Genomic DNA, 13,296 nt, shown 5'->3' with positions numbered 1-13,296 from the left:
AGTGTCTGGCCTTATACTTGCATTTAGGTCTTTGATCCATTTTGAGTTTATTTTTGTATACAGTGTTAGAGAGTAGGCTGGTTTTTTTTTTTTAGCTGCACTGCATGGCTTGCAGGACCTTGGTTCCCTAACCAGCCAGAGAAGGAAGAACCCAGGCCCTCAGCAATGAAAAGGCTGAGTACTAACCACTGGACCACCCTCCCACCTCCACTCTTGTTGCCCTTCAATCCGTTCCCCACTGAGCAGCCAGGGGGATCTTTGTAAATTAAATGATACCATTCTTCTCCTGCAAACCCTGGAAGAGCTTCCCATGGGTGTACAAAACTGAAAACCTCACCCAGACCCACAAGGCCTTGAATGACCTGCCCTCAGCCCACCTGGCCCATCACCCTAGCGCTGCCCTGTCACTCAGCACCAGCCAGCCAAGAGGACGTCCTGCAAGTCCTCAGACCCACAGACACCTCCTGCCTCGCGCCTCCACACATGCCTTCACTCCTAGAAAACCTGCTCTGCCTGGCTGTCTCCTGCCTGCCCTTCAGGCCTCGGCGGGACCTCACAGCATTGGAGCAGCCCTCCTTCCTGCCGATCCCGTCTGCTGGGCGTGGAGCCACACACCTCTCTGCACCCTCTCCTTCCCACTCCTGTTCATTTCTCCACCGCACCCAACACAACCTGCAATGCGACACTGACTTGTGTATTACCTGTCCTTCTTACTAGTCCAAAAGACCCCTGGGAGCAGGGCCCATGTCTCCTTCCTTCTTAATTAGCATTCTGCAGGATGCCCAGTGCTGAGTAAAATCTGAACGCAAGGCTCTCTCTGCCCTGCTCCAGCCACCTCTTCAGTCTTACATGTTTCATGCCGCCAAGCCGCTTCATTCTTGTTCTCTGCACACACTCTGACCTTGCAAACCCCTCTGTCTTTGCTCATACAGTCCTCTGTGTCTGGAAGTCCTCCTCCTCTCCTGTTAACTCCTTGCCACCCTCCAGGGCTTAGCACAGTTGCAGGCTGCCCCTGCCACTCTCTCCGGCCAGGTGAGTCCAGGTGCTGGTCTGTGCATTCTTCACTTGACCTGTGATGGAACCCCACTAGCTAAATCTTACTTTTTGCTACCAATCCCAGTTCCGTAAAACAGTGCTACTCAAAATGAGGTCTGCGGACCACTGGTCCTGATTAAAGAAGCAGAAAAATAGGGAATAAGTGTTCAGAAAACTTTCCAGCAATTTAACATCGTCATGACATTCAAGCAGATAAAGTTAAAAGTGAAAGTCATCCAGTCGTGTCCAACTCTTTGCGACCCCACGGACTGTAGTCTCTGTCCACAGAATTCTCCAGGCAAAAATACTGGGGTGGGTTGCCATTCCCTTCTCCAGGGGATCTTCCCGACCCAGGGGTCAAACCTGGGTCTCCGGCATTGCAGGCAGATTACCATCTGAGCCACCATGGATCCTTACAAATTTTCTCACTCAATAATGTAATATTCAAATTATCAATCCAGCAAACTAAACTCAAAGCAAACCGAAGGAAAAATAAGAGCTGAAACACATTATCAGAGAATAGAAAAATAATAGAGTAAACAAATCAACAGAGAATGAATGAAAACTGGTTTTTTGAAAACAAAAAAACACCTAACAAAATTGACAAACATGTAGCAAGAGTGGTGAAAAAAAAAAAAGAGAGAAGCAACTCAAACTACTAAACTCAGGAATGAAAAGGGGACTATTAAATCTTACAGAAATAAGAAGGACTAAAAAGGCTGCTATGAACAATTATATGCCAACAGATGAGATAAGATGGATACCACTTCACACTGACTAGGCAATAAAACCAGAAAATAATAAGTGTTGGTAAATATGTAAAAATTCAGAATCTTTATAGATTGCCAGTGGGAATGTAAAATGGTATAGCAACTTTGGAAAACAGTTTGGCAGTTCTGTAAAAAATTAAACACAGAGTTACCGTATGACTCACAATTCCATTCCTAGATGTGTATACCCAATAAAATGGAAAACTTGGGTTCACACACAAACTTTTATGTGACTGTTCATAGCAACACTATTCATAATAGCCAAAAGGTAGAAATAACCCAACTACCTATCAACTAATGAATGGATAAACAAAGTATGGCATATAACAGAATATTATTTCACCACAAAAAGGACTGAAGTATTAATTCAAGCTGCAACATAGATGAACCTTGAAAATATGATGCTAAGTGAAAGAAGCCAAATATAAAAGGTTATACATTTTATGATTCCATTTACATAAAATGTTTAGAACGAACTCAGAAAGTATATTACTGACTGCTAGGAACTGAAGGAAGGGGTAATGCAGAGTGATGGTAAAGGATATTGATTTATATTTGGGGGTGGGAGGCACTGATAAAAATAATCTAGACTATTAACGGTTGTATAATCTTGAAACTATACTATAAAACCACTGAACCGCACTCGTTAAGCTGGTGAATTTTATGGTATATGAAGTGTATCTCAATGAAATATATGCACACACACCTTGTGGCTCTGACAGTAAAAAATCTGCCTGCAATGAGGGAGATCCAATTCCATCCCTGGGTCGGGAAGATCCCCTGGAGAAGGCAATGGCAGTCCACTCCAGTATTCTTGCCTGGGGAATCCCGTGAACAGGGGAGCCTGGCAGGCTACAGTCCATGGAGTCGCAAAGTCGGACACGACTGAGTGACTACACTTTCACTTTCAATCTTCTAACTATACTACAAAACCAGTGAATTGCACACTTTGGTGAATTTTATGGTATACGAATTACATCTTAATGAAATATATGCATACACACACATACAATTAGACTTACAAAAACACCAATCTCTAACAAATTGAAAATTTAAATGTCTGGTTCTTCACCAAAGATGGTTTGAGAAGCACTGCCTCAAAGAGTTACACGAGTTGTTGGCTGAATGACTAGTCCCTGATCTTGTTCTTCTTCTCCCTCCTGTCATACACACACATACACACACACACACGTGTGCGTGATCTCCCCCACGTCCTCCTTGCCCCAGTCTCCTCCTTCATGGGCTCAGGGATGGGGGCTGCCATGGGACTCATGACAATGTACAAAGGCTGTGCATTGTGGGTCAGCCTGAGAATCAGCCATCAATCATCAGAGCTCTATGGAGCTACAGCTGGTCCCTGACTTAGGATGATTCAACTTAGGATTTTTCAGTTTTACAATGGTGTAAAAGCAAAACACATTCAGCAGAAACTGTACTTTGAGTTTTGAATGTTCATCTTTTCCCAGACAGGTGATAAGCCGTACGATCCTCTCTCGTGATGCTGAACAAGGGCAGCCACAGCCCCCACTCAGCGTCCTGAGGGTGAACAATCGACACATAACCATTCTGGACTCAGACAGTCATTCTGTCTTTCCCTTTCAGTACGGTATTCGATAAATTACATGAGATACTCAATACTTTAGTATAAAACAGGTTTTGTGTTAGATGACTTCATAGGCTAATGTCAGTGTTCTGAGCATGTTTAAAGTGGGTGAGGATAAGCTATGATATTCAGTAGATTAGGTGTATTAATTGTATTTTCAACTTATGATATTTTCAGCTTACAATGGGTTTATCAGGACAAAGCCTCATCATAAGTCAAGGAAAATCTGGAGTTTATTAATTTATTAATTAATGCTAGTTAATTCTAGCATTAACTAGAATTAATCCATTTTTGGGTCTACCATCTGTACTGAATGAAACATTTCCTAATGCCAAACAACTGGGCATTCTTTGTTAACTTTATTTAAACTGTCCAATGGTGAACATGGGGAGGTCAATGCAATGAATACATTCTGGAAGCTACCTACCATCACGGCTCCATTATCCTGGCCCACAAATATCCGTCTGCTATCATGATGGTAAGCCATAGCAGAGCAGGGAGCTGCCAGAAAGACAAAGACCATGTTACGAGCAGAGCTAAGCACGTTAAGTCATTGTTCAAGGTACGTTATTAAAAAGAGCTATACAACTTAGGTTTAAAAAAGAAAAAAAAGAGGGCAAAGATGTTTTATTTTTAAAAATGTTATTAAACTTCTTTCTGCTGTTTTAGTTTCAAATTTTAGCTTTAATAACCTTCCAAGTTACTTTTATGACTTTGGGTGAAGCAAGTCAGCATGAAGTTTCATCTGGTTGAAATTCCTACCTGTTTCTGGAAAGGTGTGGGGACCAGTGTTTAGAGAAGGTGATCTGCCACCCAAGCTCTGTGGGTCATCCTCCCCCTCCTCCCTTCCCCATCACAGGCAAAACAGTAGCGGGCATCTGTGGAAAGAGAGGTGTCCAGTACCACAATTCCCGTTCCAAGGCATGTGAGCAGACTGGGAGGCTACTTTGGGATTATTTGTTGTTGCTTTTTCCCCCGATGGTCAAAAAAAGTTCCATTTTGCAGTGACTCATACAATCCCAGTTTGTTTCTTTGTCCAAAGCAGTGTCATGTGACTGGGACAGCCTGACTCTTCCCATAGACACAACCCTTCCAGGTTCCACCTATATTTCTTCCAAAACGCGTCACCAGAGAATGAGTTTCAGAAAGGAGAAACTTTAAATCACTTCCTTCTGCTAAAAATCAAAACTAAAGTGATTTAGAAAATCAAACACTTGGAAAAAGAAATACTCGGGTTCACTTCAACCTTAAGAATTTTAATTGACCACAGAAAGAAATGAATGCCAGGAAACAAACAAACAAACTTGAGCTTACTTTGAAATAAAATGTCTTATAAAAAAGTAGAAGAGAAAAATCCTATAAATGAAGTTACCACTTGAAAACAGTCTAAGGTCTTTAAATACCATGGCGGATATTCTCCACCAAAGGAAGAAAACTGGAAGAAATGCTGGATTGTACTCAAAGGCAGAGACATAGTTAGCTGCATGATCAGACTATAAAAAAAGATTATTTCAGTTGCATTCCAAGAACTATCTCGTTGAAATGTAGATACTAAAATTGTCTACACACCTAACAATCAGAATAGACTACAAGTTTGTACACCCTTATCCACCATATTGATGTTTGAAACTACAAAGAATGATCCTGTTTAAGGATTATAAGCACAAAGATACATGTTTCTTTGTTTTAGTCACTAAGTCGTGTCCAATTCTTGCAATCCCCCTGGACTGTAGCCCACCAGGCTCCTTTGTCCATGGGATTTCCCAGGCAAGAATACTGGAATGAGTTGCCATCTCCTTCTCCTGACCCAGAGATCAAACCCGCATCTCCTGCATTGGCAGGCAGGTTCTTTACCCCTGAGCCACTGGGGAAGCCCAAAGATACATGCTATTGTCACACAAAATGCTCTTTAATAATCACACACAAAATTATCTTCAACAAATCAAATCCCTTTGATGATTCTAAAGATTCACTGTCATCATTTTTGCTTGCTTTTCAGTTGTTACTAAATCTTAATATTTTAGTTTTAAGCTTCTTTTCAATTCTTTTTATGCCCAATCCTATAACAAACTGCACATGAATATGTAAAATCTCTCCTTTGTGTAAAAATTACAACATGCTGAGTAATTTTATAAGGTTAGAGACTTCTCACATTAAAAAAAAAAAAGCAAGCCTTCCTGGTTTATTTGTTTAGTATATAAAAATGTTCTGACTTTTTTCCTAGAAGGGAAGCTTCTAGTTACGTAGTTTTTTTTAAAAGATAATCTTTTTTTTTTAATGTGAATATTAACATAGTTTTATAAAAAAGAAAAACACAAAACATCTTCCAAATCAGAGACCTTTTAAAGAGGTCACTGCAGTACAAAATCGTTTGCTTTAAACTCTAGTTTTATAAACAAAGGGTTTTCTGGAATACAGCCAGGCTCATTCATCTATGTATTCTTTATGACTGCTTTTGATTCTGCAACGGCAGAGTTGAGAAGCTGCCACAGAGACTGTCTGGCCCACAAAGTCTAATATTTATGTCTGGTCCCTTGTAGGAGAAGTCTGTGGACCAACCCCACACTGTGGTGAGCAGTCCAGTTCTGGAATTGGATGCACAGGACTGGAATTCCAACCTCTGGCCTCAGGTTCCTTGTCTACTAAATGATGAAAATATCATCTTTCTTATAATAGCTGTTGTGATGATTTGGTAAAATAGTACCAAGAAAAATGCATGAGACACATAGTAGATGGGCTTTGCAGGTGGTGCTGGTGGTAAAGAACCCACCTGCCAAAGCAGGAGACATGAGAGACACAGGCTTGATCCCTGGGTCGGGAAGACCTCCTGGAGGAGGAAACAGCCACCCACTCCAGTCATCTTGCCTGGAGAATCCCATGGACAGAGGAGCCGCGCAGGCTACAAGCCATGGTCCGTGGGGTTGCAAAGACCCAGACGTGACTGAGCAGCTGAGCAGGAGCACACAGCAGAAGCAGAAACTGACAGGTTTTTCTTCAGCTAAAGCAGATTCTCAAAGTTATTTCTGTTACGTGAGGTACTGTTATGATTCATAACTGGTCCACGAACAGCGATACTCTAAGGTTTCGCTTACTGATCACCTCTGTTGCGTCACAGAGAACAGTTTAAATCTGAGGATGACCACTAAAATGTTAACTGGTGAATCTGCAGCAGTTTTTAGAGCAACGTGGTACTTTTCTTCTTGTGTTTTGAATTTAATTTTAAAAATCACCCTAAAACAGACAAGCAAATTTCTCAACATTCATTCATTCTGTTTTCTTCGGGCAGTGTTCCCGCAGTTTCATCAGCAGACACTGCTCCAGCTGGAGGTAACAACCAGCCATCTGGAAGCAACAGGCTGCATGCATGTATACAAACACGAAGGTGTCAGTCACCCATGGCAGAGATGCTGGGCCTGTTCTGTCCTGTTTTTTCCTGGTCCTTCCAGCCACAGAGTTCTGGGAGCTACTTCCGGAGCATACAGTTAAGCCAAGCTAGCAAGGGATGGTGATGGAGAAAGCAAAGCCATGTGCCCAAGACTCAGAAGCCCAGGAAGAGTGTGCTGCTGCTGCTCGGCCCTGGTGTCCCGGGAGAGAAATCAGTTACAAAGCGAACTAAGTATCTGGGGGAAATGCAAGCCAAGGGGTCACTGTACTAAATACTGGACATTAGTACAAAAATCCATCTTAGACTCTCCTTGTTCTAAAGAACTCCACAGCTGAGGTCTCAAGGAGACTGAGCTGTGGCCAAAATCTGAAGTGTAAGGGAAGGGGGAGGAGGGAGGAATCACAGCCAACAGCATTAATAAGACCATCCACAAGGATGACAAACCATCTCCCAGCACTGTTGCTGTGGCTATTTCCAGCTACAGACCCATCACTGGACCATTGGAAGTAAGTAGTTACTCACCTAAGAGAAGCCCTTTTTTTTTTTCGGTTGAGTAAAAGGTAGGCTCAGTGGATGAAGGTGCTCCATCTATTTCTGCCCCGCTTCCTCAAAATCCCAAAGTAAATTTATTAAATGGGCTTGTAAGGACATTTACTGAGACAATGGCCACTTCATGTTCCCACATTGAGTAACCAAGGTGACCCATCCACAGATAAACGCGGATGCAGGACAGAAGATACTACTGCCTGCACAAGAGACCACGACTAGGGTTTCAGGTGGTCTTAACACACTACGTACATACAGTGAAGTTATACTTTTTATAATAGCTTTTTATAACTATTTTATAATTATATAAAAGGGTCCTTTTATAATAGTTAGCTTTACACCAGTATTCCAAAAAGTCTACTTCATTCTCATTGAATGGTTATCAAGACAGAGAAGGTGACCGGCCTGCCCAAGCTGTTAGCGGAAGGTAAGACAAAGGAAAATCCTGATAAACTACTAATTCTTTGTGCAAATGTTTATAGGATCGAAATCCTGCAGGTACCCTGCAATAAATGTGCAAATGAGAAAGTGCTAGCAAGACAAGCCGTGCTTGGAAGGGTGACTCGAGCTGACTGAATAGAATCTGCTGAATAACTGGCTACTTTGCGTTTGTAACACACCCCACAGTCCCTGCAGTAATTCTTCACGGAGCCGCAGTGTCCACAGAGTTTGGCCCTGGCACGCGCTCTTCTTTGGAGAACTCGGTATGGTCTTCAGTAACAGACCATCAAGCCTGCCCCAGAACCGTGTCTTTTCCCAGGGGGGGCCTCTGAACACTGAAACCTTAACTGAGGAAAATCTCCTCATTAAGGACCAAAACCACCCGGACACAGCAGCTATGATGCCTTCCATGTGGCCACTGGGGTGGCAGGACTCGATTCCAGCTTGGACCTGGGTGGTACCCAGCCTCCTTTTTTCAAGAAAGGATGGAGAAGTGGGAGTGAAGGAGACAAAGCTTAGATTGGCAGGAAGGGCAGGATTTAACTGCAATTTTATGTCACTGCATCTCAGGGCTCTTCTAAAACATCAATGCAAACGTTTTATCTTTTGGGTTTATTTTTAGAACATATTTGACTACTGGGAAAAAAATCTCCATTTAGTATGTTTCATGCCTTGGACCAAACTTCTCAACAGTATCCAGAGTTTATGAAAAAGCACAAAAGGCCAGGTATGAGGCAAAGGAGTGTTCAGAATCCTGTTTTAGTGTCAGTATCAGCTATTACTAAGTAGAAAATTACTACTAATATAAGTTGGCAAAATGAAGACAAAGGAAAATGGGGGAGGTGGGCAGCTTTCCTCTTCCTTTTTTTTCCTCCAAGTTTTGTCCAAGTGATTCAGTTAAACCAGTTGACTCAGCTTCCTTTTTGCAAGAGAAGGGGAATTTTCCTGCATTTTAACACAGAATACTGTAGGTATTAGGTAACCAACAAGCTCATTTTGAAATTTAAATCATCAAAGACATTCTTCTTGGGTGCAACAGTGCAGCTACTCACAGGCCATTGTGTGGTAAATGCTGGGCCAGTACTGACCGCTGTCTCTTTTCAGCCATACTCGGATAGTCCTGTAGAAAAAAGAAAAGAATGAGTAGTCTTTAATAAATTTATCCTGTCACCCAAGTAAACTTCTTATTTTCAATACTATTTCCCATTGACCTTATAACATTAATCGATTGGACAAATTAGACAAATACACACACATACACACACAGAGTACATGGTATATTATACTAGTATGTACATGTCTACACATACACACATACTCTATATATTTATTGTTGCTATTCAGTCGCTCAGTCATGTCTGACTCTTTGCGACCCCATGGACTAGAGCAAACCCAGGCTTCCCTGCAAGCTGGCCAAAAAGTTCATTTGGTTAAGTGACTACACTGTTCAATAAAGTTCTTGGTGAAAATGAAAAATATGTCTTTTATTTTTACTTACTTACTTTATGGCCAGCCCAACAACCCAACTGACTACCTACAGTTATGTCCATACATGGTAAGTTATACAGGAACCAGGAGTCAGGATTCTGAATAACATCAATAACATGGAAAGTGCTCATTATATAGTGATACACAAACAACGCTGAGGACTACCGACTCTTGCCAACCAGCTGCAAACTTGGTGTCTTGGCCATCTCACCCAAAGGAGGAGAGTGCTGCTGCTGCTAAGTTGCTTCAGTCGTGTCCGACCCTGTGCGACCCCATAGACGGCAGCCCACCAGGCTCCCCCGTCCCTGGGATTCTCCAGGCAAGAACACTGGAGTGGGTTGCCATTTCCTTCTCCAGTGCATGAAAGTGAAAAGTGAAAGCAAAGCCGCTCAGTAGTGCCCCAATCTTAGGGACCCCAGGGACTGCAGCCTACCAGGCTCCTCCGCCCATGGGATTTTCCAGGCAAGAGTACTGGAATGCGTTGCCACTGCCTTCTCCAAATGAGGAGAGTAGCTGAAGTAAATGGAAAGAAAACGTTTCTGGAGAACTGGGAGAGCCCTGCATACAGAGTGGAGCCCACACGGCCGCTCATTCACCGAGAGCTCCCAGCCCGCTCGGCCTTGGGAGGAAACCTTCCACACCAGTCCCCGGGCCTCGCCTCTCACCAGAGCACATGCGGGAGGTGAGGCAGTCCTGCCCACAGGCGGGCAAAGGACACACGACCCAAACAGCCCGGGTTCAGTATTTTGGCTCATCCCTCAGGAGAACAAGGAGGAGCGCCCCTCCTGCACACCACCAAGCCTCCGGGAAGCTCCGGGCCTCCTTCCCTTCAGGGCAGGACACTGGCCGCCCTGGCCGGCGCAGGCGTGCTCTGCTTCACCTGAGCCCCAGCTCTCTCCGTGGCCCTGACCGTCAGCTCTGTCACAGCCACTCTTGTATTTCAACGGCAACGAGATTCTGGCTCACCGCCAGCACTGAATTAATGTCTACAACCTTGAGCTAGAATACATTAAGGCTAGGCGCTGACACTCTCCGTTTCCATTCTGTTTGAAGTTCGAGACAAGGAAAACTGCTCTCTGAGGATAAAAACCAGAACAGTGGTTGCTTCCCAGGTTGAGGAAGGACAGAACACAGCAAAGGATACGAGAGAACCTTCCGGGGCCGTGTCACCGTGGGGAGGTGGTGACGTGGGTGTATGCATGTGTCAGAATCTGCCCGGCTTATATAAGATTATTGTAAATGATGAGACCGTAATAAAGAAAGGCTAGATGTTGACCCTCATTTATCCAAATAAGTACGATGACTGAGCAGCACAGCGGGCATCATGCTATTTTATGTGTGACCTGGAGACAGGCCTGAGTGTATGAACTGCCGTTTGTCCCATCTTCCAGCCACGCCACGGCGGACTGGTCACCACGGAACCTTTGCCAAGTTGAATCCAGGATTTTCCTCTACATTGTCCCACCTCTGATCACCACTGGTCAGACCAGAGAAGAGATTAGTCAGTTCCCTCCCGGGGAAATCAGAAACCAGGAGAGAGAAACAGACCCGTACCTCTCCAGGAGCTGGCATGACTGTTTCTGGCCACACGTTTTGCAGTTTGGACTGGAGAATTCTGTATGTTAACAAAGGGGGAAGAATGAAGCCGACCTATGAAGAGAAACTGGAGACAGTCCACGTGGAGGGTCCTCACGCCAGCTGCTCTTGAGGCCCCTCCTGTGTTCTGAGGGTTCTGTGAGGCAGACGCCCCAGCATCCTCACCACGAACACCCTCAGCAGCTTCAGCGAATCCGAGTGAGCCGTTGTTTGCAATCACGCAGGTACTAACATACCACGTCTGCATGGACACCATGAAGGCATGATGACACGCAGTCTCTCTGTTCAAGCGCCATTAAATGAGCTGCTACGTCACAAGGGTCACAAAGCCAGACCATCAGGCAGACTCCTTCATGAGTACCTAAAGTTCAAGTTCACATCCCAAACTAAAAGGGAAAGCGGGACGCAGATCAGACTAAAGCATGTGTAAACAGATATATACTTTTTATTGTTTGTAGTTCAACATCTTAAATCAAAATTTGACACTCTTTGAGCTAATGTTTAAACCGCTCTGTTACTATTTGTGGGTTCTTGGTTACCGTTGATGATTATTTAGTTTTCTTCTTCCACAAATCTCAGAGGTTAAGACATTTCCATGAACAGAAGGAACAGAACAGGAAGAGAAGGGGACAACAGAGGATGAGATGGTTGGATGGCATCACTGACTCAATGGACATGAGTCTGAGCAAACTCCGGGAGTTGGTGATGGACAGGGAAGCCTGGTGTGCTGCAGCCCGTGGGGTTGCAAAGAGTCGGACAGGACTGAGCAACTGAACTGAAGTGATGGAACAGATCTTTCTAGTTGGAAACCATTTAAATGAAGTTATGAAATAGAAAAAATAGTTAATGGCATGGGAAAATGTTCATGATATAATGTTAAGTAAAAGGCCCTATATAAAATTGGTAATACCAACTTTATTTTACAATACATCTGGTCAAACCTCTAGACCCAACTATCAATCTATAGGAAATGCAGAGAGGAACACAATAACCGCCACCACTGGATTTTATTCAGCAAAAAAGCAAGACTGCAGGAAACTCTGTAGACAAATGACCTAGTTTCTTCAACACCTAATTTGCAAGGAGGGAAACACAGATGGAGGACCAGCCTACCACTACAGAGGTTTAACAGACACATCAAGTAATCACCATGTGGAGACTTACTAAATCCTGATTCGGCCAAACTGTTACATATGCTGCTGCTGCTGCTGCTAAGTCGCTTCAGTCGTATCCGACTCTGTGCGACCCCATAGACGGCAGCCCACCAGGCTCCCCGTCCCTGGGATTCTCCAGGCAAGAACACTGGAGTGGGTTGCCATTTCCTTCTCCAATGCATGAAAGTGAAAAGTGAAAGGGAGTCGCTCAGTTGTGCCTGACTCTTAGTGACCCCAGGGACTGCAGCCTACCAGGCTCCTCTGTCCATGGGATTTTCCAGGCAAGAGTACTGGAGTGGGGTGCCACTGCCTTCTCCAACTGTTACATAAACATGCTTATATTATCATGCTGCTGCTGCTGCTAAGTCACTTCAGTCGTATCCGACTCTGTGCGACCCCATAGACAGCAGCCCACCAGGCTCCCCCGTCCCTGGGATTCTCCAGGCAAGAACACTGGAGTGGGGTGCCATTGCCTTCTCCAATACTGTCATGAAACAGCTACAAATAGGAACACTGACTAGATATCTGATATTAAAAGATTCTGTTCTTAGATGTGATAACACTGTGGCAGGCTTCTGCTTGTTTTTTAAGAAGTGAGCAGTACTTCCAACCTAAGACACTGGATCTTGCCCCTGTTCTTGGCACGTCCACCACCGCCCAATGCTCACCACTCATGCCTCAGGGCAGCCTCCCCCAGGTCACCTGGGGTCTCCTCCCTCCAGACCACCTCGGGTATGTCGACCACGGGCAACAACTCCCAAGGAGCCACGCATCCCGCTGCCCCTGGGCACAGAGGCCACGAGTGGTGGTCTCAAATCAGGGTTTCAACTGACATGCTTGTGATTCCCATACCCAGACCCTGCATCCTAGCAAGCTGTCATCCTCAGGTGCCCAAAATACTGAGCTCAGGTTGCGTCCAAAGCCCCCGTCCCTCACCTCCCTACCAAGGACTTTTCTCTCCAGGCAGGAGTCCGCCTGGGCAGCACACCGCAGGATGAACAGCATCTGGCATGGCCTTCCATACCTAAGGGCTTCCCTGGTGCCTCAGCTGGTAAAGAATCTGCCTGCAACGCAGGATACCTGGGTTGGCTACCTGGGTTGGGAAGATCCCCTGGAGAAGGGAAAGGCTACCCACTCCAGTATTCTGGCCTGGAGAATTCCATGGACTATAGTCCACGGGGTCGCAAAGAGTCGGACACAACTGAGTGACTTTCACTTTCACTTTCCCTCACCTAAATTAATCAAAAGAAGCTTATAATGATGATCCTTAGGCCTGAA

General features: G+C 44.6%; 1 protein-coding gene across 1 annotated transcript in view; it reads right to left on the bottom strand.

The window, feature by feature from the left end:
* The window catches only part of WDFY1 (WD repeat and FYVE domain containing 1), a 51,707-nt gene that overhangs the window by 22,959 nt on the left and 15,452 nt on the right, over window positions 1-13,296 (bottom strand). Inside the window, exons 2-3 of the mRNA XM_043444783.1 lie at window positions 8,833-8,900; window positions 3,836-3,909 (exon numbers count right to left, since the gene is read on the bottom strand). Of these exons, the coding sequence (XP_043300718.1) occupies window positions 3,836-3,909; window positions 8,833-8,900 (142 nt within the window). The remainder of the gene's footprint in view (window positions 1-3,835; window positions 3,910-8,832; window positions 8,901-13,296) is intronic.

The sequence above is a fragment of the Cervus canadensis genome, chromosome 24 (assembly GCF_019320065.1).
Source record: "Cervus canadensis isolate Bull #8, Minnesota chromosome 24, ASM1932006v1, whole genome shotgun sequence".
In the NCBI taxonomy this organism is placed as follows: Eukaryota; Metazoa; Chordata; class Mammalia; order Artiodactyla; family Cervidae; genus Cervus; species Cervus canadensis.
Note: the sequence above shows the minus strand (reverse complement) of the source record. Positions and strands in the feature narration are given on the sequence as shown.